Here is a 27,317-nt window from a genome sequence, read left to right as displayed (position 1 = left end):
CACCAAAAAAGATAAAAGTGTGTGGGCAGGATGCTGTCCATGTTAGTAGTGTATTTAGCTTGTTTACATGTCATCATCAGGGGCTACGTAACATAATAAGAACCGAAATGTGATATTTAAGGTCAGTTCACAGATAATGGTCTCAGGAATAGCAAGCTCTTGGGTAACTTGGATGTTTTTTAGATGTAAGGACTTTTTATAGAAGAGAGCAACACCACCTCCTCTACGGATTTCACGATCGGATCAGTAAACATGATAGTCTCTTACTGAGGTAGTGGAGTCAGGGAGAGATGCGTTGAGCCATGTTTCACAGACAAATATGATGTCGAATTTAGCCGTATTTCGTAGGAGGAGAAATTCAGGTATTTTATTTACAAGGCTTCTTGCATTGAGTAGCTTGCATTTAAGGCCAGTTGTAATTTGAATTGAGGTAGTTGGGGGCGTGCGTGCCTAGTCTTGGTGATGGTGGATTGGTTGAAGAAGCAAGCTTAAAAGTCGTAATATTGATTGGTTTATGATATTGATTTTTATGAATACGTTTATATAATGTTCTGAATAAATGTATATAATATTCTGATTATTGTTTGCCCTCAGTTTAGCTTTTTTTTAAAAAAAAAAACAACACCCATCCCAGATAGGTGAATAAGGAAGTCAGTGGAATGGAACTGAATTTTGGATACTCAGTAGGAACCTATGTGGAAACCCATCCACCACCATCCCCCCTTTCTTTTTGCCATTATCCTTCAGCACTGATCACTTCAGAGGCTTAATATGATGATACCAGCACCACAGGATCTTGTTTGTTTTGTGGTCACTATAAGAAAACATTTGGGTTGAAAATGTTGCAGTTATAGCAATCACAGATTTAAATTAATTAAGCATGGCTGTAGGCCCTGGGTATCAGGTATTAGAACAAAGAGAGATGCAAAACAAATTAATATTAAGTCTGTATGGAATTTACTTTCACCAGGTTTAATGAAGGAATCAAGTTCATGGTCTCTTAACTTTAGTACTACAGTGGCTAGAGAAGCTAAGAAACCAGTGAAAATTATCTGATAGAAAAAGACAGCTTATCCTTATCAGAACTAAAATACTAAAATACTAAGAACCTGATAAAGCTCCCCCCCACATACAAATGAATCCAAGGTAGAGTGAATTATATAAGGAGATACATTTTCTATCTAGGATTGGTAGTATATACAAAACCTTTGTGCCAATGGGTATCATAGGCACCAGATCAGGGGTCGCCAACCTTTTGGACCTCAGGGACCACCAAACTCATAACTTTAGATCCCAGGGACCACTAACCGGTTCTGTGGGTGTGGCCCTAATTTGTGGGTGTGGTTTGGTGGTCATGTGACTGGCTGGGCATGGCTTGTATGTAAATATAAATATTTATATAAATATTGAATTTTTTTATAAAAAAAGAGCAACTTTTACCCAAAATCAGGCAAAGCAGGCAGATTGAGTTGCTCACAGAATCACAGATTCATTCAGAGATCTATCTATCTGCCATTGGCTAGCTCAATCTGTCACATAAAATTTGCTTGGAAGCAAACTCACAAAATTAACTCACAATACACCATACATGTAAATATTGAATTTTTTATTTAAAAAAAGAGAAGCTTTTATCCAAAATCAGGCAAAGCAGGCAGGCAGATTGAGTTGCTCACAGAATCATTCAGTGATCTATATATCTGTCATCAGCTAGCTCAGTCTCTCAAATTTGCTTGCTGTGAATCTGCACTGAATTTGCTTGCAAGCAAACCTTCAGTCCTAAGGGAGGTTCGGCTGTGCTTAAAAGCAGAGCCGAAGATCTAAAGACTAGCTAGAAAGCAAGAAATCCAACCATTTCCTGCTTCCTAGCTAATCTAAATATCCCGGCACAGCAGAACAAATGATGGTCGGAAAAAGGAAAAATAGCAATTTAGTGGGCAAGTTTACCGGGTAAGGAGTGAGTGGGCGGGGAGGGTTCCCGCAGGCCATGTGGGCGGCGCAGCCTTGTGTTTCTGCGAAGCCTGGATTAATTGCTTTGTGGGGATGAGATTTCTCTGCGGCCCACCAAAATTTTCTCATGGCCCACCAGTGGGCCGCGGCCTACTGGTTGGCGACCCCTGCACCAGATCAGGGGTCTCCAACCTTAGCAATTTTAAGACTTGTGGACTTCAACTCCGAGAGTTCCTCAGCCCGCTTGCTGGGTGAGGAACTCTGGGAGTTGAAGTCCACAGTCTTAAAGTTGCCAAGGTTGGAGACCCCTACACCAGATGACTAGGTCAATTGTATGAACTTAGATATCTGAGTCTTCTGTTAGTCTAGTCAATCTATCATTATCATGGGATAAATTTTATGGTGGCTTCCCTTTTATCTCAAAGGTATAAAAATATATTGCAGTCAGAAAGGATATCATTGGAATAAACCAAAGAACTATGATTTTCATGCTTTTGATATTTCACTGCTTCAGAGCATTGTTTAATTACAAATCTATTCTGTTTCAGTAGGATCAACAGTGGTAGGGGGGAGAATCCTATGTTCCAAGCAGTATATAAATTTTACAAAATCTAGGACAATACTTTTGAGAGATTGATGTATAATTGAAAAATCAGTGTGGTGTAGTGCTGGATTAGAAGTGGCTAGACCCAGGTTCCAGCCCTCAGGTATGGGAAATAGCAAGATATGTCAGTCTCTCTGTGTCATACTGAGAAATTAAAAAGAACATTTATTTACCTATCCACAGGTCACCGGCATGGCTAATTATTGTGCATAATCTTCAAGTCCTTTATTTTGCTGCAGATAGATTTGGAATAATAATACTGTAAGTGGTGGCTTGTGAGTTGCTGAACAATCTTCTCCTGTGCTGGCAGACCATTGCCCGTACCCTATGGCAGTCTTGGTTGTTTTATCTCTTGGTTTTATTTAAAATATACTGTTTAAATAATGTATAAATATCATTTTAATATAATATAAACCATTATCTTACAGTAAAGGATTGTAAGTTTCCAACTTATATAATTGGATGATATCAGCAAACTTCAGTGATTTTTAAAAAGGAAACTAGTCAAAGTCATAGCAGATAAAGCCATGGATGGCTATTAATTAATTTGGCTGTATATTATCAAGATCAAAGTAGAAATCTCAATATTAGAGAATTTTACAGTTATTTACATTATAAGGGGCTTTTATAGTCGAAATTGACAAATCACAATTATTTCTTTATAATAATATAAGCTGGCACCATAAATTGCTTTCTAAAGAGAGCATGAATATACAGTAATATTGTGAGGCTTTCAGTAATACTGTTTTGCACTTCTAAAGTTATTCCCTATGTAAAGCCATGATAAAAAATGTATAATGTATACAAAAAATGTATACGTTTTTTTTTTACTATTTATTGATAGAAGTATATAAAAATCCTGAAAGTTACATTTCCAACCATAAACAGTATCAAATACCCTAAAAAACTCTTTAATTGGACAATGTTAGATGGTAGATTTTAAAGCAGCAGGATAGGAATTATTGATACTTTTCAAATCCAGTGTTTGGGAAAAGAAAAGAAAAAAAACTCCTGATAGTATTGTGGAAAGTCAAGTTAAAAAATGAAAGTCGACCCAGATTTCTCACTTAAATCATAAATGACCTGGCTTAAATGATCATACTTTGGATACATTGCATATAGGTCTCCGGAGAAATGTTCTAATGTGCAGGTGATGAATGCACTGTGGGAAGTCCTGAAGAGCCAGTTTTATGTGGATGACAAGAGTTGACACCAACTTGATGGCACATAGCCAGTCAAACTACACCTGTGTCTTTCTTTTTCCCTAACTCAGCAATAGATGGACCAAAATTATACAAAGGGGTTTGGGACTCTGTTTTTCAAATACAAAACACGACCAAACATAAAAGTCACCCCTCCCCCCTCCAAATAAAGATAAAACTTGAAAATAGATTAGTTAAGATCCAGCTGGGAGTGGGCCAAAAAAAGATCAGAATAAAACGCCATTGTGTCCTTGTGGAAAATGGCACAGAATGCTGCCAAAACACACATAGACATAGATGCAACACGTTCCTACATAACAAAAGAAAATGCAGACATGTCCTATGACCACTTTGGTAAATTAATGGGAAAAGATTCCAAAAAAACATGCTCTGCATATTTTTGCCTTTGCATTTTTTTCATCTCAAAGGAATTTTGAGACAGTTATATAAAAAGACTTAGAACTCTTCTGTCTGTTGTCCAGAAGGATAACTGCCTGAAAACAGAACATCATGGGAGCAAATTTGGTGTGACAGAAGAAGCCAAAAAAAGAAAAACCAGGCTTGATTTAGCCAGAGGTTGTGAAGACGAATCCTTACCCAGTGCATTCTAGTGGGAGAGGCCACTGGGTGGCATTCAAAAGGATTCTGACTGCTGTATTTGTTGCACCCTCCCTTCCCAGTTATGTGAATTTTAAAAGCTATGCACTGCATGTTTTCTCTAGAAAAAGTCATAATGTGTACCACATACACATTTGCAGCCACTTAAGCTTTATATTATTCTATAGAATTTCCTCATATAGCAGCACTATATTAAATGTGCATTGTCATTCTCTGCCATTAGCAGTAAAGAATCATTCTTCATCTGTTTCTATCAATGTTTGTAGAGGCTGAGCAGTACTTTTGCAGTATTTGCAGTCTTATGTAACAGAGGCAAAAACATTATACTGACTTCTATTTAGAATTCAGGGGCTAGTGGGCTGTATCCCTAATCTGATAGATAATTAAGACTATTAAATATATTGTCGTCAAGTTATGATAATTATGATGTCACATTATTGTCACATTTTTCCATTAAAAAAATGATTGTATCTGCTTTTATGTAGTCTTTTATGTGCTTACATTGATATTAAAATGCCATTTTCAACTGTGCATTACTTTTAAAGCTAATTACCACATAATTATAGACCATACAAAAAAAATTGGAACCTTTTTTATTCTTTAAATATGGGAGTTATTTTGAAAAAGGAATGTGAAGAGAAATTATTCCAAATGCTAAGTGTTTTCCATATGTAAACACCAGAATTCAGTTTTTAGAATATGATTATTTTAGATACACTAGCACATTGCTTCCTGTCTGTTCTGAGAAAGAAAATAAATGTTCTAAGCTTTTTACATAACAGGTGAAACAAGACTCTGCTGTCAATAGCATTTAGAATCTTTGTTCACATGTTTATTAAAAGAAGATCACCTTCCCCAAAGAAGGATTAATTTAAGAAGGCATTTTATCTCACCTTTATTTTTTCTGTGAAGTTACTGACAAGATAAATTAATAACCATGATAGGTGCTGGGGAAGAGTGGTTGATTAGTGTTACTGACAGAGAATGACAAAGCATATTTTAGTTTAGTGCTACAATACGAAGCTTGTAAAATCTTTAAATATAATTGAGATTAAGTGCTTAAATTGCTGCTTAAGATTGTTCACATAATGCCTTTTCAGTTCTAAAAACTGAAGTATTCTATCTTGTAGATTAAAATATACTTGAAAGTATAATTAAATATATTTTAACAGGATCTTTTTAAATATCTTCATATTGTTCTGAACAAAACAGTGCCTTGTACCAGTTTTGCTTCACTTTAAAGCTTTATTCCTACTCTTGAAACCCGATATGTTTTAGTGCTTTGAATATACCCTAAAAAACAGTCCAATGCTTAATTTCAGATAAATTGAAACTAAAATGGTTCATTAAAATGTTGCAATTATTTTTAGATACAACTTTTTCTTCTTCTTTACAGTCTAATTTTATTTTTAGTTAGAACTAGGATATAAATGACAGTCAAATACAAATGAGTCAGTATTCAAAATTTACAAAAATTATAACAGTTGAAAGTTTTGAAATGTATTGCTTTATTTGCATAAGTTGAATGTTGCTGAAGCTTTAGTGTTATTTTATTATTTGCCTATTTTAAAAAGAGAAAAGTAAACTCTTTGCTAGTAAAAGTAAACCAAAGCTAGTTTGGTTTAGTGATTAAGACACTAACCTGGGAACTAGGAGATTGTGAGTTCTCCACTGAGCCGAAGGGAGAATCCAGGATGGGGTAGTCTCTAGTCTCCTAGCTCTGCAGACCTTCAGACCACCCTTTAAGGGCTCTGAATAGTTAGGATTATAGAAGTCTCTTCTTAGGCGTAAAAGCCAGTTGGGAGACCTTGGGTCAATCATTCTCCCTCACTCCAATCCATCTGACAGAATTGCTCTGGTGGGAAAATAGAGGGAGGAAGGAGTATTATGTATGTTCATTGTTTTTATAAAAATAATGAAATAATAATAAAGGCAGGATAAAAGTAAGAAATAAATAAACTTATTATGTCCAACAGTATATTTTGGATTGTTGCATCCTGCATAGAAATGCTGTGAACTGTTCAAATCTATTCTTTCCTCATCTAACATAAAAATGAAAGGTAATAATTGTGTTGACACCTTGAAAATGACTGTTAGATTTGTAAAAAGACTATGCGTATATTCTTGTTTTATCCTAATTTATCACACACAGGGCTAACAAAACTGTCAGTGTAAATCTCACACTAGCTGAAAAGTGTGATTCTGACTCTCGGCTTTCTATAAATCTCTTTCTGTAAAATTTGAACAGATGTAATAGCCAACTTTGTAGCACAAAATGCTAGAAAATAAAAATGTGATCAGTTTGCCTTTTATAAATATTGATTGGAAGAAAGAATTTTAGACCACTTCTGGAAGGTTATAATCATTCAGTGAAATATCTTTGAGTGATATGTGAGTGAAAAAAATGCAAAAAGTTGTCTTTTGCGTATGAAAGTATTTTGTGTAAAAAGCAATAGATACATAGATTTTTTTTTAAAAAAAAACACCTGATTTTTAAACCATATTCAAGATCTTTAAAACATTAAAGGTTATTGTACCTTTCTTAAGAGATAGTAAGGACCACGAGATGATGTGTTTTGTTTGACATAGCAAATTGTTTCTATTTTAGATTGCTGTCCGATACGTTACTAGCTAAAAGTAATGTTTTATTCATTACAAGAAAATGGAAAATGTGGCAAGAGCTAAGATTCTTAAGTCAGTGGTTTTATTTAGTGTTCTCCTATATCAATAACAAGATAAATCTTCTGACAGACAGCAATCCTTTACCGTTATAATATTTATTCATATTATGCTAAAGGTTCAAGACTATAAAAATAATTATACAATTCTTTTGCAATTCAGCCATTGTTTGTGATGCTGTATGCATTATTTAAACTTATTTGAAAAACCTATTTGATAAGTACATATAATGATCCACTGATGCTTTTATTTTTGCTCTCATTCAAATGAACATTAACTCTGTTAGTCTGTTGAGTTGCTACAAGAATATTCCAATATATTGTGTTTCCTTTCCTCCACTTTATATGAAGTAACCATCAGACTTACTGTGAGTTAAAATAAAAATAATGAATATGTCCTTTTGTTCCTTTTATTAGAATAATTTGTAATTTTTAAAATTATGATCTTAAATATATTTTGCATTTCTATTTTGTTTAATAGATATTTTTATAATAACATTTACAGCAGTACTTTATTTTGCGGAATTATTATTTTTTAATTAAATATTTGCATTATGTAGGAAATTTTTCATAGTATTTTGGTTAAAAATTCGAGGATCATATTGTATTATCCTTTTGTGCAAGAATAAAATAAAGAACTAAAGAAGTTATATTTAATTATCAATTATCACTTCCCCTACAACTAGAACAAGATATCCATTGAATCCATGACTGTATTTTTCTATTTATGCCTTTCAACCAAAATTTGTCCCTAATACAAATATTAAATCAAAAAGGTGTTTTTAAAAATACTATAAATTACCTATCAAATGTGTGCAGGGGTTAGAGCAGGGGTGTCAAACTCACGTTGTCATGTCATCACATGATATATTGTGGTTTTTTCCCCCTTTGCTAAACCTGGAGTGGGCATGGCCAGGGTGTGACACATCTGGCCTGTGAGCCGCAAGTTTGATACCCCTGGGTTAGAGTTATATGCCCCTCACACGTTGATAAAAAATTACCTATTTTGGCTTATGCTTAAGATGCCATTATTTTGTCATTGACCCAAAAGGGTCTTAATAGTCTTACAACACTGTAGAGCACGGGTGTCAAACTCTTATCGTATTGTGACGTATCACGATATTTTTTGCCTTTGCAGAGCCGGGGTGGGCGTGGCCTGCAAGAGACACATCAGGTCCACAGGCTACCAGTTTGGCACCCCTGCTGTAAAGAGATGCAGTTACTCATTAACTATAAAAAAACAGAAATCATGTTGCTTTCCAACAGTACCAGGACTGAAAGATAACCATATAGACAACCATGACATAGAGCAAGTTATTTTTTTTAATTATCTAAGTTCTTTTTCAGGCTTCTAAAAGAAAAGTGCTTACGTTTATTACGCCTTTCTTGGACACAAAAGAAGTGCTGCCGCAGCACTTTTACAAGACTTCATTAAATGCATGGAAGCAACTTTATTCCTGTTGCTATCAAATGATTTGCTGCACAATTAATTACACAGTTATTGTATGATGTGCCCTTAAGTGCTTATGCCAACTTCAAAAAGCACAACAAGATTTCTTAAGATGTGTTTTTTTTTTTAAATCCTGGATATGTTTCTAGTGCAACCTTGAGACTAGAGCCAAGCTACGTACTCAGAATTGAAGGCAACATTTGGCTAGTAATTTTATTTGTTCAGATAGGGTTTAACTTGGCTCCTCTCATTAATAACATTTGACAATTATAGGCCTAAGTGGTGGACGAGTATTATATTTAATCTGCCTCTCACCCAAACATCTATTATTCTTAGAATTTGAGAAGGCTAAAGCTGTTATTAAACAGTGGATTTGAGTTTCAGAACAATTTAAGTTAAAAGTAAATGTATTAAATTTATTAAATTGAAACTGATAAATTAATCAAAGAATTGGAGATGCTTCCCAGCTGCTTACTTATATTCATATGACCCAAGTGTCATTGGGTATTCTTTAATGCCCTCTGCAATGTTTTCTACTCAGCATTTCTAGAGGATAGTTGTTAGCATAATATCTTAGATCCTCAGAAGTCCATGTGCACTAAGCAAGATTTTGCCCCATCTCGTCTCTTCCAGCCTTGGACATAAAATCAGGATCTCCACACTGTATCCAATTTAGCCTCAAGATGGGTTACAAATAATAAAAAACATAATATAAAAAAGTAAAAACAATAACCCTCATCCCTCCCCACAATAACAAGCAATCAAACAAGCCACCTGATGGACTCCATCCTATTCTGGTCTATTGGCAAAATCAGGTCTTGCAGGGTCTTGCATAAGAGTGTCAGAATGGGGGGCAGTCTAATCTTTACAGTGATGATGTTCCAAAGGGAGGATACCACCATGGAGAAGGCCCTTCTAGCCCCACCAGATGTATCTCCTTAGGAGAGGGGAGCCACAACATTCCCTTCCTCTCTGCTCTGGTGGGTTGAGTGGATGTAATCTGGATGTTACAAACATCATGGTCCATAACAGGAAGAGACATTCATCCTGTAGTAGATTGATTCTGCCAAAGAAGAAGTAAAAGTTGATAAAGATTCTCGTTGGAACTCAGATTTCCAAATACTAGTCAAAGATGTGATCCTTTCATTTGGTATTTTTATTGTGTTCTTCTTTGATGAATAAAACATTAAAAATGCTTCTAGGTTAAACTTTGGTGTGTGGCTTTTTCTAAGAAGAACTTGGTCTTGTTTGTAATTGTAACTGAGATAAGACTTGTGTTTGAATTACAGGAGTTGCTGGGTTTGTTTTGCTACTGATGAGGATGACAGAACAGCAGAATGGGTGAGACCATGTAGATGTAGAGGCTCTACAAAATGGGTTCACCAAACATGTCTGCAGCGTTGGGTGGATGAAAAACAAAGAGGAAACAGTACAGCTCGAGTTGCCTGTCCACAGTGCAATGCAGAATACTTGATAGTATTTCCAAAGTTAGGTAAGACACACATATTGACTGAAACAGGTTTTTCCGCCTAGATTTTAAGTGTGTGTTTCCTGTATTTGAAAATTTGGATATGGTGTGGGAAACTAGGGTTTTCCATTAACACTTAATATTTATTATGTTTTTTTTATCCTACATGAGATCTTCAGTGTGATTTATGGCATCAGGGAAGAATTATTATTAGACAACAAGTCGGTAATAAAGTAGGTATAAATGTCTAAGTATAAAAGTTCAGTGATACAAAGATACTTCTGTTTTTAGCCCATGTCAGCATTACATGTGTTTGCTTATAAATCATTTTGCTTCCTTAATATGAAATTATGCTGAAGAAAAAAATCACACAGAAATCTGCCAATTTTAATACATATAAAATTATTGTGGTTGCTCACACTGCTAGACAGATATTTAGGCTGGATTGGTATTTTTATTCACCACTCAAGTATTTTCCCAAGACCTGGGATAGGCAGATATTGTTTTTTTGATGGTGTAAAAGATATTGTCGCAGGATGTAAGCTGTTCCAAGTAGAACTGCCTATTGCAATTGACTTTATTATCATTATTATCCCAAATCAATCCATTGCAGGAAATTCTTTTGCAGTCTGTTTGACTTTTCTGAAAAAAATGTCAGCATTTTATTCAGCTGCGTTTTGAGTAAACCAATCACAACCTGGCAATATGCAAAATAGAGCTCATATAGTATTGACATCTTCAATAAAATTCTGAGCTTTATAAATAGCAAATATTTACAAAAAATAAACAATGTGTATTTTACAATAAAAGATCTGGCTAGGGTAATATTTCAGCTGCTAGCTGAACAAAACCCTCAATTTGTAGTCTTCCTTAGGCATAGAAGCTGGCTGTGATCTAAGTTAGTTATTGTTTCTTAACTCTAGACTGGAAAGTTAAAAAAAAATCTAGCTACCAACTTGCGTATGACACATCTGGTAAATTGTCATGCATAACTTTTAATGAAGAGAATATACACAGTATGACTGATCCATTTTCATACAGTCTTCACTTTTTAAAACCGTTGTATCCATACCTATAGTACATAGTATTTCTAAATTTTACTGCCTTAAATAAAAACCTATTCTAAATATATTTTATAGTGACCCATTCACCTTAATAAAAAGGCTAGAACTATTGGTGTAATTTTGGTGAGGAAATGTAAGGATTTTGCTCAGCTTGGTTAGATAATTTAATTTAGAAGGGGAATAATTTAAGACTGGATCTTAAGAAAAATATTGTGTGAAAATATATTCATGAAAATATTGGCCCACATCTTTTTCATAATTTGTTAATTATTTAAGATCAAGTTGCAAAGTTTTTTGTACTCTTTTAAATAAATTTCAATTAATTAATTGATTGATTGATTGATTAAATTTATATGGTGCCTTTGCCCCGATAAGGTGAGTCTGGGTGGGTTACAAACCATACAACCATAAATAGAAAAATGTAGGCAAAGAACAATCTAAGCTATTAGATACCCTTAAGGAGCTAGAAAAAATACTATTCTTTGTTAATTTTGTTTCAATGCTCTTTTTATTACAGGAACTATTTTAACATCTGTAGGATATGTTCTTTAATATTTGTAGGTGATTGTAGTTGTGAATTGGCTGGGCATCTCTACACTAAAAGCATTTTCACTGCTTCCCCCAACATTTCTTTTATCCTTTGCAACAAAATTAGAATGGCCCACAATCAGTTTCAGATACCTATTCAAAGAAAGGATGATTTGAGTGGTGTTTCCTCTACATGACTAAAGAAGGTACATAACAAAATGCTGTGCTACTCCTTCCTTGCTCAGTTCATTATTTGCTATTTGCAGTGAGCGGGAATAAATCAGCTAATTCAGGATTGGCTAAACCATCCTGAATCGAAGTGCAAATACACTGAGGTAGTATTAGGTAATTTAGCAGCATTGGAGGAGAGTTACTGCTAATGGCCTGCGTTTGAGCCACATTGAAGAAAAACTAATTGCAAAATGGACAGAGGAAAAATGTGATGTGCCATCACTGGAAACAGTAAGAAATCCATATATGGAGGTCCATGAGTTAAGAACAGTTACTAATTGGGATAAGGATGAAAATAAAATTAAGGAGAAAAACTAGGATTAAATTGTTTAAGAATATGTGTATTACAGATGTACAATTAGTTACTTGGAAAGGCACAATAATGGATTAGAAGTCTGAATATATTATGCTGCAGAAAGAAATTTTTTTATACAATTATAACATTTACTAATAAAACATGCGGTACTTTTCGGACTATAAGACACTCCGAATTGTAAGACGCACCTAGCTTTTGAGGAGAAAAAAAAATCTGCCTCTGCCTCCCAGCAATTTGCCTCCTTGCAGCAAAAAGCCTGGTCAGCTTCAACACAGCCTGATTTAGCACGAGCAGCTAATTGTCAATTGGATCTGCCTCCCAGAATACCAATGATCAGCTCCAGTTTGCAGGGATTGTCATCGCTTCCACGCGCCCCGTTTTAAGCCTCTGTGCATCCTGTGGGACACGCTGAAGCCAAAAACGGGCCGCGCTGAAGCCAAAAATGGGGTGCACAGAGGTGGAGATGGCGATCCCTACAGACTGGAACAGTTGATTGTTGGTATTCCAGGAGGCCGATCCAACCGACAATCAGGCTGTGCTGAAGCTGACCAGGCTGTTTGCTGCAGGGAGGCAAATTGCTGGGAGGCAGAGGCCGGTGGGTGGGGGCTGGTGGGTGGGCAGGACTTTGGCAACATTCGCTGTATAAGATGCTCAGACATTTCTACCCACTTTTTTTGGGAGGGAATGTGCCTTATACACCGAAAAATACGGTAACTTTCATTTTCCAGTTGCTCCTTTGTCAGCTTCTGATTATTGCTACAGAAACTCATTTCTTCTTTACATTATAGGTCCAGTTGTTTATGTCTTGGACTTAGCAGATCGTCTTATCTCAAAAGCCTGTCCATTTGCTGCAGCTGGAATAATGGTGGGCTCTATCTACTGGACAGCTGTCACCTATGGAGCTGTAACAGTGATGCAGGTTCAGATAATGTTCTAAATGTTAAATTACTGTAATTGAGCTGGAAACTGCTAGAGATTTGCTGAAGACGCCCTTGAGGGTGGGTAAGAAAGAGAATTCTAAGGCAGGATTGGAAAACCTAATTTAATATACCTAGATCCAGATTATGTTTCCTTCGTCCTTGTGGTGGTTTTGCTCCTTTTGAGCTGCCTTACGTTTGTCATTATGATTCTACAATTTACAATTGGTCAACTAATGACCATTCAAAATAATGATGGGCCTGAAATGTGTTTTTTGGTCCATAAAGCACTTCTGGCCTTCATAAAAAGTTATGCCCCCACACACACACACACATTTCAGTCTTCCCACAGTTATATGATTGCATTTTGGGCACTTTTCAAGTGGGTCATCTTTACAACCAATTGCAACATCCCACAGACAAGTGAATGCGTTTTGCAAACTTTTTTGCCAGCAAAAAACATTCATTCAGAAGAATGGCTTCACACATAGCTTGCTTATCAGCCATAATGTTTTGCTTAATGACTGCTGCAAAAAATGATGTAAAATCGGGTCTGGTCATGTGAATGCTTCAATTTAAATGCAGTGATTTATGACCAGAAATCCAGTTCCATAAGTCGAATACTATCTGTGTTACTTCAGCAACTGGTAAAGACATTTGTGATAAAGGAAGTGACAATGTCTCACTGATCTTGACTGATCTTTTTAAAAAAAGGTTCATTTCTGGATATGAGACCACCTATAGAAATAAGAGACTGCCATAAATAACATTTGAGAGCCATTCCATTGTCTGGCCCTCTAAAACAAAAAAATGACAAAAGAAGGCAGTGTCAAACCTCTATATAACTTGTTATAAAACCACATGGACATCTTCATTGGTTACAAGCTTGACACAGGGAGAGTTTATATTCCCATATCTGAAGGCCTTTATAATTCAGGTTTATCAAGCATGAAGGCATTTTTAATTACATATATCAAGCAAATACAACCCAGCTTCTTCATATAGCTAATGTCATTAAAATATTTCTACTAAGAGCAGAACTCTATAACTAAAAGAGATTCAGATGTAATGAGCATTTTTCAGTTTTAATGCCTTAAATAGTTATCTAGATTGATAAGATTCAGATACCTGGGTTGCTTATATTCCACAGGGTATATTTTGGCTGACAAAGCTAGTGCTGTTAGTTGTATTGTTAATATCTATCTATATGCTAAAAGAAAGTGAGAGGTCACTTTTGTTATGTTTGCTTGGTGTATATTTTGTCACTTTTAATTTTTGTTACTCCTTTTCCCCCTTTATGTTAGTTTGTATATTAATGTTGGATGTTAAAATCTAATAAAGGTTCAATTTAAAAAATATATATTTATGCTGCCAACACAACTTATTAATATCATGTTGCAACAGATTTGAAAACTATATCAAAAGAAATACTTTACAAATGATAAAAATAGTTTATGAGTCTTAAATGGTGCTAAATATAGTTTGTCAATTTCCAATTTTCCTTTCCCTCGTCCTTTTAATGGCTGTGTAGAGGAAAGGCTTTTTGTCCCAGTACAATAGTGTAATATAATGCTACTTGAATTCACCAGAAGTGATTTGGTATTTTCCAGCTTTTCTGTAATATTTTCTAAATAGATTTGTTCAACTGAAACTATTCTGCTTTCATAATTGAAAAGGACCAGATTGGGTTAATAACACACGATTAAAAATTCTTTGAGTATCCTTTCTAAAATTATTATGTATTAACAAAAATGAGATGCTTGTAATAGTAACATAGTAATGTGTAGTTTTGTTTTGGTCAGGTCGTAGGTCATAAAGAAGGCCTTGATGTCATGGAGAGAGCAGATCCATTATTCCTTTTGATTGGACTTCCCACCATCCCAGTTATGCTTATATTGGGAAAGATGATCCGTTGGGAAGACTATGTGCTTAGATTGTGGCGAAAGTACTCTAACAAACTGCAGATACTGAACAGCATATTTCCAGGTAATGCTATAAAATTTTAATGTCTAGGCTAGGCTTGATTTCAATGAGAAAGAATGAAATGGTAGAGCAAATTTCTCCTTCCTTAAGGAAAAGCCTGCCTAGCACATTTTTTGCTGGTTCTCAATTGACGAGGTATGTTGAAAAACCAAAAAAATAAAAAATAAACTTATTTTGTATGGCATTATTAAAAATAATACATTGTTTAATGGAATTTAATACAAAAATATAGTAGTATAAAGAATTCTGAATGTGAATAAAATTAAAATACTGTATTGAAAAATTTGTTGCATAGAAATGTGTAAATATATATATATATATATCTCCTAATATGTAGCTAGCAATGGTATTTTTCTTCAGGGATTGGATGTCCTGTTCCTCGTATTCCAGCTGAGGCAAACCCTTTAGCAGATCATGTCTCTGCGACTCGTATCCTATGTGGAGCTCTTGTCTTTCCCACAATCGCCACAATAGTGGGAAAATTGATGTTCAGCAGTGTTAATTCTAATCTTCAAAGAACAATTTTGGTAAGATGAAGTTTCCTTGTACAAGTAAACCTGCAAGATTATAGAAAGATTTCTAACTACTTGTCATCTCTTTACATAATTGTTTTTATACTCCTCCTACTAAATAACATTCTATGTAATAAATACCTAAATTCTCCGTAGAACTGCTGCGAGCATCCAGAGAGTGGGAGGTGCTCCAGTCTCTTGTCGTACAGGCTGAGCTATAATTGAGGAACGCCCTCCTCCTCCACGTGACTCCTCCTTGCGTTCCCCAGTTTTAGCTCAGCCTTCGACAAGACAGGCAGCTATTTCGTTCCTTGGCCGTTTCAGGTTCCTTGCCTTTATTCCTATCTCAGGTTTGCCTTTTTCTTGATCCTTGTTCCTTGCGTTGGCTGTGTGGTCCCAAATTATTGCCTTGGCGAAGTTTCTCGCCTTTAGGGGGAGATAGGGGGAGTCGGAGCCTTTGCCCGCCCCCCCCCTCCTTCTCCCTCTGCCTGTTCCCAAATCGCGCTCCCTGGAGCCAGCCGTTTTTCGTTGTAATTTATTTCCGATTCGTTGCGTCTTCCCCCCACTAGCGCAGTCAGAGGAAGCTCTGTTCTTCTCCCAGCCCTTCTAATTTTCCTTGCCTTTTTCTTGAGTTTAGGGGCTGGTGCGTCTCTGAGTTATTAGCACCATTACGGGCGGCCATTTTAGGCGCGCCTCGTGGTCGGCGCCATTTTGATTGAGCATTTTGAAGTTGCGTGGTTGCTAGTAGGCCCACAGCGTGATCAATAGGCCACGTGGAGCCTGATTTTTAGTGAGAATACCGTGGCTCCATGCCCTGTTATTCTCCCTTGCCTTCTTTTACCTTAGTTGGTTGTTGTTTGATTGCCCGCAACTCACTCAGGGATGCAGGCACGTACCTTCCAAGTTCGCTGGGAGGCTGCCTTAGGAGGCCTTCTTACCCCTTTTTTGTCTGTGGATATTTATATTTATATTTATATATAGGGGTTGTTTTTTCTCACTGGCCTCAGCGTTGCATTTGGCTTCCCTTTTACACTGTTGATATTTAGTTAGTTGTTTATTAAGTTTTCTTTCAAATTTAATCATCCTTTTTGGGCCCCGCCCACCTTTATTAAAAAAAAAGTATATAATAAAAAAATATAATAAATAGTAAAAATACAAAAAAAATTCATTTAATTAGATCAGTTTTTTTGCAGCCTCAAAATCTTTCCTTTTTTGATTATTCTTGAGCTGTTACTAGTAGATAGATAGTTAAGGGAATTTCCCTTTTCCTTTCCAAAAGGGGGACGTGGCCCAACCTTAGGAAAACTGGCTTGAGCAATAGGCCGAACTCCTAGGCGCACCAACCGCCTCTCCTATATTCTTGGTATCATGGCAGAGGGCAATCCTAGTGGGCCTTCCTTAAAGGCCAAATCCAAGACCCACTATTTACGCACAAGGGACAAGGATTCCTCCAGTGCCTCCCAAAGGGATGCCTTGAGGCGTCATAAGGCTCTGGAGAAAGAATTTAGCAAACGCTCTAAGGACTCGCCTTCTGTAGCCCTTGCTCCTCCCTCTCTTTCTGTCCAACCTCCCCCGCCAGGACAGTCTTCCCCCTCCAGGTGTAGTTCAACACGGAGTCTCCAGACCCCTCGTGCTCCCGAGGCAACTTTTACGCCAACCGCAGCGGGCCTACGACATGAAGACCCGGCTTCTTCTATTATCCCAGACAGTATCAAGGAGTGGATGCAGCTTGCCATCCGTCAAGGGATCGCTGAAGGCATGCAGCAACTTTCAAGGGCGGAGCCTCAAGGAATGGCGCCTGGGTTTGAATCCGTGTCTACTAGACCAGGGGTCCCCAACCACCGGTCCGCCGACCGGTACCGGTCCGTGGAACAACTACCGGTCCGCGGCTTGCTGGGCGCCGCCATCTTTTTTTCATGAAAAAGTGCTTCCGGTGAGCTTTTCCGGGTAGAAAGCTCACCGGAAGCACGTTTTCATCAAAAGATGGCGGCGCCATACTGATGCCGGACCGGGTCGCGTCAAAAGGTTGGGGATCACTGTACTAGACCTATCGCCGGGCCGGCATCACAGCAGGGACAGGTACCTCTCCAATTGGAAGTTCCATGCCTGGAGGGTGAGGAGGCCCTGGTGGAGGAGGAAGGGGACTTTCAGTCTTTCGGGGAAGAGGAAGGTTCCGATAGAGGGTCACTGCACTATTCTGAGCCCCTATTTGAAGTGGACCCCATGGAGGGGGAAATGTCAGAGGACGAGGGCATTTCCCCTGAGCAACCGGCTATGGTGGGCCTGTTCAAGCCTCAGTTGTTTAAATCCTTATTATTTAAGGCTAAAAACATTTCAGGTCTTCTTCCTCAGTCCACCTCTGAGCCGTCTCCTGCTACCCCAGGGGGTCAAGAAGACTCCATATTCAGTCATCCCATCATTGAGACTGAGGTAATTCCTACCCCCCCAATATTCTCCGATCTCGTAGCAAGACAACTGGCATCGACAGGCCCCTCTCCTGCCCCTTCTAACCAGGATAAGAGGTTGTTCAATCTCGACCCGTAATTCTCAGCTATGCTGGCTACTCCGAAGGTAGACGACCCTATCATTAGATTGGCTTCTTCTTCTTCTAATCCCACTGACGCTCTGGAGGCACTTAAACCTGAAGATAAACGTGTGGAATTGGCGCTCCGGCGGGTGCATCAGTCAGATGCTTGGGCCATAAGGTCGGCCACAGCAGCCTCCTTTTTACCCGCTCTTCCATAAGGTGGCTCAAACAACTAAAGCAACATGTCCCCGCTTCAAACACCAGAGCCCAGCAGGACATCGCCAAGCTCACGGCCGCGGCGGAATTTGCGGCCGACGCCACCTTTCACTCCGTGAAGTTCTCGGCCCGGGCCATATCCTCACACATGGCTGCCCATCGGCTACTCTGGCTCCGGCAATGGCACGCCGATGTAAAAAATAAGTCTAAGTTAGCCTCAGCTCCCATTTCGGGGGGGAAGCTGTTCGGGCCTGCCTTAGAACCGTTATTAATGGAGACGCGCAATAAGAAGAAATTTCTCCCGTCCATTTTTTGTAAACCAGAAGCCAGAGGGTCCCAGCCCTTTCGGAGGGGCTCCTTTCATCCCTCCTTCCACCATTCCTTCACCCCTAGATATCAGGCCTCGCCGTCCTTTCGGCCAACCTATCAAGACAGGGGCGACTCAGGTGACAGAGGCAGGAGGGGAGGAAGCTACAGAAGGCCCTTCAGAGGTTCAGGGAACAGAAGGAGGCCCAGATAGATCTTCCGCCTCCTACCCCATTGGCGGCCGCCTTAGGCATTTTGCTGACCAATGGGAAACATCCACTTCGGATGCCTGGGTCAGAGACACTGTTAAATTCGGTCTCTCTCTCCAGTTTCATTCTCAACCACCAGAACACTTCATGGTTTCTCCCCTCTCCAGAGACCCGACCAAGCGAGCGCTCATGTCATCAGCTATCAAGCATCTCGCTGATATTAGGGCTATCCAGCCCGTGCCTGCCTCACAGCGGGGAGAGGGGTTCTACTCCCTCCTCTTTTTAGTCCCTAAGCATTCTGGAGGCTGGAGGCCCATTTTGGATTTGAAGAGGCTCAATCGATATATTGTCCGGCATAGGTTTAAAATGCATACCCTTCAATCCATTTTGCAGAGCATCAGAAAGGGAGACTGGATGACTTCAGAGGATTTATCCGAGGCTTATCTCCATATCCCTATTCTCCCCTCGCATTCAAAATACTTGAGGTTTTGTTATAATACTCAGCATTTTCAATATGTGGCCCTTCCCTTTGGCCTTGTTTCAGCCCCAAGGACCTTTACTAAGGTGTTAGCAGCTCTAGCGGCCCACCTCAGGCACTTTCCAATCCGAGTTCATTGTTACCTTGATGACATTTTAATTGTTTTGCCCAACCAAACCCAGGCTACACGTGACACTGCCACCACCCTTTCGGTGCTGCAGGCTCACGGTTTCCTTGTTAACTGGGAGAAGAGTCAACTCACTCCTTCCACCCGTATAGCCCATTTAGGAGCTGTCATTGATTCAGTTAGGGAGAAGGTTTTCCTTTCCCACGATAGATTCGTCAGCATACAAACCTCCGTCAAGACCATTAGGCGGTCTGGTAAAGCCTCTTTGCTTGATTTATCCAAGCTGCTGGGGAAGCTTGTTTCCTGCATATCTATTACTCCATGGGCACGTTTGCATTCTAGATCGTTGCAGTGGTTCCTTCTGCCGTATCAACGCTCCGGACGGGACCTTCATGGTGAAGGTCCCTCCAAGAGTCCTCGCCTCCCTTCTATGGTGGACAAGACCTTCTATCAACAGGGGCTATCTATTCAAGGATCCTCCAAGAGTCACGCTCACTACAGATGCAAGTCTTTCCGGATGAGGAGCCCACCTGCACTCCCTTTCAGCCCAGGGCGTTTGGTCGGCCGCCGAGCGGCGTTGCAGCATCAATTGGCTGGAGCTTCACGCAGTGTACTTGGCCCTGAAGGCCTTCCTCCCTCAGGTACAAAACAATCACATACTGGTCCTAACCGACAACACCACAACCAAGGCGCATATCAATCGCCAAGGGGGCACTCACTCTCTTCGCCTCATGAGGGAGGCCGAGCGGCTGTGTCGATGGTCAGAAACACACCTCCTATCCATCAGAGCGGAGCACATTTCGGGAGCCTCGAATGTTCGCGCAGATTGGCTCAGCAGGGCCGCGTTGGACCAAGCGGAATGGCGCCTTCATCTTCTGTTCAAGGAGGCAGCGACGATCTTCGGCCTGCCTCTGGTAGACCTATTCGCATCTCCGCACAACGCTCAGACACCAAGATTTTTCTCCCGATACCCCATCAACGGAGCAGAGAATTACGATGCCCTGCGTTGCCCTTGGCCTTCCGGTCTTCTGTATGCCTTTCCTCCTCTTCCCATTGATCCCCAGGGTGATTCGGAAACTGGTACTAGAGAGGGCAGAGATTCTCCTGGTGGCACTGTATTGGCCCAGGAGACCGTGGTTCGCAGACCTTCGCGACCTGTCGGTGGCCCCACCATGGAGGATTCCATGGGACAGGATCTCCCTGTCCCAAGGCCCTCTCCTCCATCCAGATCCGCAGTGGCTTCAGTTAGCTGTCTGGAGGTTGAGCGGGAAAAACTAAGGGCGGAGGGCCTATCGGCCCAGGTCATCACTACCATCATGGCAGCGAGACGCCCTTCGACCACTCGCATTTATAATGCAACCTGGAACAGTTTTTCCAAGTGGTGTCGTAAATCTTCTATCAACCCGCTCTCCCCTTCCGTTGCGCAGATTCTGGCTTTCCTGCAAGACGGCCTAGACAGGGGTCTTTCCCCTAACACTCTGAGAAGGCAGGTCTCGGCTCTTTCAACGGTGGTTCCTGGCGACTCGTCTGCACCACTGTCCCACCATCCTCGTATCAGGGCCTTTCTCAGGGGGGCTTCCAACCTTCGCCCCCCAATGGTTCACAGATACCCGACTTGGGACCTTAATAAGGTCCTGACGGCGCTGACTAAACCTCCCTTCGAGCCTCTCAGGGAAACTTCGCTTCAGTATCTCACACTTAAAGTGGTGTTTCTCGTGGCAATAACTTCAGCAAGAAGGATATCTGAAATTGCAGCTCTATCCGTCAGAAAGGACCTGTGCGTTTTCCATCCTGATCGGGTGATTTTACGGCCTGACCCTGTCTTTATGCCAAAAATCAATTCGGCCTTTCACAGAGCACAGGAATTGGTCCTGCCTAATTTTTGTCCAAAGCCTGTGCGGGAGAAGGAACGGCAGTGGCACACCCTCGATGTGCGCAGAGCTCTCCATATATATATCCATCGAACTCAGCCTATCAGAAAGTCTGAGTCCCTTTTCCTCTCTCTTCAGCCAAAGACGCTGGGCTGCAAAGTCTCCCCGTCTACTGTAGGTCGCTGGATTAGGGCTACCATTTCTAAGGCCTATTTGGCTCAAGCTCTGCCGGTTCCTAGTGGGATAACTGCTCACTCTACCAGGAGTGCGGCTACTTCGGTAGCCTGGGCTACTCAGGCTTCCATTCATGACATCTGTAGGGCGGCTACCTGGGCCTCCCCATCTCCCTTTATACGACACTATAGAATTGACACTTATGCCTCCGCTGAGACATCTTTTGGCAGGCGAGTCCTTCAACAGGTGGCGAGAGAGCCAGAGGAGATTCCGACCCAAACGGAGTCCCACCCGTAGGACAAACATGCTTTGGTATGTCCCACTCTCTGGATGCTCGCAGCAGTTCTACGGAGAATGGGCGTTGGTTCTTACCTGATACGCCTCTTCTCGTTGAACTGCGTAGAGCATCCAGCCCCACCCTTTTTATTCCGTCTGGTAGGGAATCCTGTTTCGGCCAATGATGTTGTTTATGGTTGTTGAGAGTTGTTTTTCTAGTTCAGTTAGAGGATTGTTGCTGTTCTCTCGTCTTCGTAAAACTGGAGAATGCAAGGAGGAGTCACGTGGAGGAGGAGGGCGTTCCTCAATTATAGCTCAGCCTGTACGACATGAGACTGGAGCACCTCCCACTCTCTGGATGCTCTACGCAGTTCAACGAGAAGAGGCGTATCAGGTAAGAACCAATGCCCATTCTCATTTTAAAACTGTAAAGAACTGTAAGTAAATATTACATATACATTCAAAGGCACAGAAACAACATAAAGATTGTGTCAATTTTGTTCATTTAGAATTCCATTGAAACATACAATTTGACTAGGATTGCCTAAATTTTTCATACAAATATAATAGACCAGGTTCACATAGCTTTAAATGATTTAATGAATCACAGTTGCTATTTAATGAACACACTAAACCTGTCTAATAAATAGCTGGTTTCCTGTGTCATGCCAACTATAAACTATTAAATATAACCTCACCTTCATGGTTTTTGTGAATCTACCTGTATAATATTTTGAGAGATCATCTGTTGTGTAACCCATGTGTTGTGTCAGGATTTCCTCATGTTAAAAAGTGCCATTTCACAAGACTAATCAGTGATTTCATGAATTCATACTGAAACTTTTTAAAGTCTCAGACTTGCCTTATTCAGAGCTGATTTTCAGTCATACCTAGAAAACCTGTTGTTATGTGATGACATGATTTATTGCAGGAATGAGGAATTTTCAGACCATGGATTTGATATGGTCCAGAGGGCTTCCATCGGAGTTCTTTCCCAGCAATTGAAATTATCTGTTCCCACACCTCTGTTATGTTCAGTGAGCAAGAAGAGGCTGGCAGTTCCCTAATCCAGATGCAGGAGGTGGCTAGCAACGGTTACATTTTTGGGCAATAGCACAAGTGGTTTTTAAGTGGTTTTGATAATGGCTTTTGTGTTGCAATTTTTTTTTAAAGAATTTTACTTGGATGTTATTGGTAGGAGTTACGCACCTGTAAGCTGTAGGGTGAATAAATATGGGGTAGACATTTTGTAAATAAATAAGATGGAGGGAGTAAAAATCCAGGTTTCCAAATCCACCCTATTTAACCGGCTGAGGTTATTGGATAGGAACCCTAGCTTCTGGTGCTGAATCATGGTTACCCAACAATGGCAGTTCCAGGTATACGGACAATTACTGAGAATTCCAGAGGGAGTTGAGGTCCACTCACCTTCAATTTGCCAAGATTGGGAAACCTTGAACTAGATGCAGTTCCTTATTCCTAATTCATTGTTTTGACTAAACAATAGACAGGAAAGTCAGTTTACACAGAGTTTGTGCATCTAGAACCAAGGCTGAGGATTCACAGATTAGTGTCTTCTAGATCATAGTGGCCATAACTATGTGCTGTCAAGGTTCAAATGCATAATTTACACAAATGCATACATTTACAACAGCAGCTTCTATGCTACTTGTTATCGCTTAAGTCATAGTATTCAAAAGTTACTCTTTTATGTAATTGCTTTTTCATCAGTGAATTAAACCAAGGCTGAATACTATGGATATCAAGGTTATATGAATTAATTAGAAACATGCCATACAAATATTATTATGTAACAATTAAAATTTTATTACTGCTATTGCAAGATACAGGGGAGCTTTAAATGCAATTATATACTATAAAAGAATTGGGAAATGAAATGTGTTACTGAAAATGGCAAATGAGGAGCAAATTCATTTCATATTTCACTTCATCTATTCAATGAAGCCTCAGTCCATCAGTTAGGGAATATATAAGAAAGAAATTTGGGCAACACATATAGAACTTTCATTAAAGTACAGATTAATAAATTAAGAACACAGTTTTCTTATTTAGTTTCCAGGATTCTGTAATCTAATCCCTTCCTGGCATTAAACCTTATTAATAAGGCTGAACCTTGCTTCGTGGTGCTGTTAACAGCTTGACACACATGGAATTTGATGATGTGGAGAAATGCAGTGCTTGCCACTGAGAAACGGGGAGGATAGCTGCTGAAGAATTTTGTCAAAGGCTTAACCCAAAAGGTGGGATTAAGAGAGTATAAGATAAATAGCATCACTTAGCAGGCAGCAAAGGAAAGAAATAAGAAAGGCAAGAAAGAAATTCCAAAGAAATTGGAAAGGCAAGCAGTGACAGAGATTTTGGGATACAAAATCTGAGATTAGTGGGGAAACAAGGCCCTAGTCAGCATAGAAGGTAAGTGCATGAAAATTGGACTGAATCCAAGATTAGGCAAAAAAAAAACCCAGTGTTCAGATTTATGGTTGAATATTGAAGTGTTCTGAAAACAAATCTGGGAGCAGTATTACAAAAAGATCAAAATGGAGGAGATGACATTTGACAGAGGATGAAGATATTCAGTAAACTGATGAGGTGACAATGACTTTTAATTTTTTTGCAGCACTGTACTGGATTAAGCATTTTTAGTTTAGCTAAAGGATGGAAAATGAAACTTCAAAGAATAAGAATATAAATACATTCTATTATGCTCTTGTTCAGCAAAATAAGTGGTAAATTTGGATCAGAGAGACATGAAACAAACGTTGAAAAAGGTGTTGGACTTGCTGGTTTTGAGGAGGTACTGAACTTCTAAGCAAGGAGATCATGGAAGAAATTGAAAAAAGTGAAGTGAAAAAAGGAGATGTGCATTCTAGGAATGGAGATGCTACCCAGAATTATAGCATAATATTTCCCAGAGATTATTGAGAAATTGAGAGAAATTAGAATCAAAATCTGATTCCTCAAGGTCATTTGAACTCAGGGGGAGAGAAATTACAGAAAGAACACCTCTCTCCCATTTAATGAATAAAGAAAACCCTTCCAAAATAATGTATAAAATCAGCATGAAATATTTTTTATAAGAGAAAACATTTCAGAATAACATTATGATAGGGAATGGCACATCTCCAGTATTTATATAAAATAGCTTTAATTAACCTAACTTCAAGGCATATTACAAATGTATATAAAAAGCCACATTAAAAAAATTGAATTTTTCTGGTAGGTTTTGAATAATTGTTCCCTTTTATTTTTAGGGTGGAATTGCTTTTGTTGCTATAAAAGGAGCTTTCAAAGTCTACTTCAAACAGCAGCAATATTTGCGACAAGCTCATCGGAAAATTTTAAACTACCCTGAGCAAGAAGGGGCATAAATGGCTACAGTATGCCTGGCAGACTCTTACAATCTCATTTCCTATATTCTGTGACAATTCTATTAGTTAGCTACAGGAGCCGAGATTGGATGAAATGCTGCTGCATTTCGTATCTCTCCCCTTTCCACATAGACTAATAAAAGACTGTATAATGTCAAGGTGAATTCTACTTAGTTGTTAAGCTTAAGAATGTAATTTTATTTCATCAATGTGTTTTTCTTTGTGGCAGGAGACATCTGAATCCATTTCTTGTGGGGATATATTGCCTTTTGGGGTTTTTCTGAAACAGCCAAACACTTACGAAGTTAATAAATTATGTGCAGACTATATTGAAATATCTTTTGTATGCTCATTGCAGTAAATTCATAATTCTTTGCTAGTCAACAACTACCTGTCGAAATAACCGACATTTCTAGAATGTTAAAAACTGAACATATGCCTGTTCTTAATAATCACTTGGTATATTAACATAACATTTTTTTATTTAAAAGTTTCATCTGATGGTTTACCTTTAGTCCTTGCATTGTAAGTTGTACTACATATAATTGAGTCTCATTTGCCTGCTGTGAAATGAAAAAAGTGAATCACAATCTGCTTGTAACCAAGTTGCAATATTGAAGTTATTGCTTTGTACCAATGTACTATGGAATCTCAGTCAAATGATGGATATTATTAGTTCAAGATAAATATAAAAGTAAGATTCAAAACCAGGACTGATAACATGCAGCTATATGTAGAAGTATTCTGCCTATACTTCCAAAAGTATTCAGGAAACTATAAACATAATACAAATTGTATTTACTAGTAGGGCTTTTTTAAATAGAAATTGTTTTAATATTTTACTCCTATGACATCTGGCACTTTACTGGTTTTGTTTTGAGAATACAATTTCTAAGTGTCTTTGATTTTGATGGAACCTCCCAGCAAATACTTGTAGTAGTGGTCCTAATTCTACATACAGACATAGAGAAACCCTTTTCTAGTAAACAGAATGGGTTTCTTATAACATAAAGAGTTGAGATTTAGGAATGGTACTTGAGCTATCTTTTTCTCAACAAAAGAAATAAGCTTATCAATGTGAAGTCATATTTATGTAATCAATTCCAATTCCTGGGATTACTGGTGGCAATTTGTTTCAGCAGCATTGGAGAACTAGATAATGCTAGATTCAACAGTGTAATATTCACTGTAAACGATAGAAAGTTATTCTTTTTAAGAATTGGTAAATAGTTCTTCATCAGAAATTAAACAAAATGGGCTTCATGTTCATTTGCAATAATGTATGCTAACAAAGTATGATTTTCTGAAGTGAACATTATTTTAACTATAGAAATGTACTATTTTAAAAATGTATATTATGACCAAGTAGTATTCCAGTATTAAAGTACGTGAAGAAATATAAAGTATAGAATACTAGTTGTATCTTCTAACTACTGAGAAGAATTACAAGTTTAATTCAGTTGGACTCTGGAATTACAGAGAGATAGGGGTATTTGCAAACTGCTGGATTTCTTCAAGGATCTTCAGTGCTATAAATACTTTGTAAAATTCTTTTGAGGAAAAGTCTTGTGAGTATTATTTTTGGTATGAACACTAGCCCTTTGTTACCTGCTGGATTTTTTTTAAACAGATAACACATAGTCTCATGTCACCTGGTGCAGTGTATGGATTTGAAATTTATTCTATGGTTAAACTTCAGAAACTATTCTGTATCTTCTGACTCAAATGTACTGTGAATAATGTGGAATTATTTTTAATTCAGTAGCAAAACCATTATTCTGTTGTGCTGTTTAATGTTTCTGTTGTGATCACATATTGGACTAGATTGAATAAAATTTTTTACATTTAATTGGAGGGCATTAAATATTTTAACAACAAAAACAGAACCTTGACAACCATAGTTAACTCTGCTAATAAATAATCTACAACAGGTGCCCTCTTTAAGAACTATTTTGCTGTTCGTTTTATTTTTATGACACAATCTTCAGATGCTTGAGATGCAAATATTCAGAATTATGTTGAATATTTTACCTTTTATTATTCAGTACAGATCCTGGGAACGTTACTATTTTACTTAATTTTGATATGAGTTTTCCATTGTTATCTTAAGATTTTTTTCTTAATAATGCATGCCTAAAGTGTGCCAGCCTTCCACATTTGGCTTCAGCCATGCCATGAATGCATCTTTTGCTTGAAGCTGATCTATTTACTTGAATGGAGGAACCA

At 38.6% G+C, this 27,317-nt stretch overlaps 1 protein-coding gene across 2 annotated transcripts in view; it reads left to right on the top strand.

Moving 5' to 3' along the window:
• MARCHF5 (membrane associated ring-CH-type finger 5) overlaps positions 1–26,940 on the top strand; it is a 31,109-nt gene extending 4,169 nt beyond the window's left edge. Inside the window, exons 2-7 of one of the 2 annotated variants that reach the window (XR_015749360.1) lie at positions 9,789–9,991; positions 12,895–13,025; positions 14,826–15,009; positions 15,367–15,533; positions 23,776–23,963; positions 24,975–25,426. Coding sequence is in view for 1 of the 2 variants with exons in the window: in XM_087964234.1 (XP_087820360.1) it covers positions 9,789–9,991; positions 12,895–13,025; positions 14,826–15,009; positions 15,367–15,533; positions 24,975–25,091 (802 nt within the window). In the remaining variant the exon portion in view is untranslated. Of the gene's footprint in view, positions 1–9,788; positions 9,992–12,894; positions 13,026–14,825; positions 15,010–15,366; positions 15,534–23,775; positions 23,964–24,974 lie in introns of both variants that reach the window. The other variant, XM_087964234.1, reaches the window with a different exon arrangement.
• The last annotated feature ends 377 nt before the right edge of the window (positions 26,941–27,317 follow it).

The sequence above is a fragment of the Notechis scutatus genome, chromosome 4, assembly GCF_049901735.1.
Source record: "Notechis scutatus isolate UNSWTSFEM ecotype Mainland chromosome 4, rNotScu1.2, whole genome shotgun sequence".
NCBI classification, from domain to species: Eukaryota; Metazoa; Chordata; class Lepidosauria; order Squamata; family Elapidae; genus Notechis; species Notechis scutatus.
The sequence above is the reverse complement of the archived record's forward strand: the minus strand, read 5'-3'. Positions and strand labels throughout refer to the sequence as shown.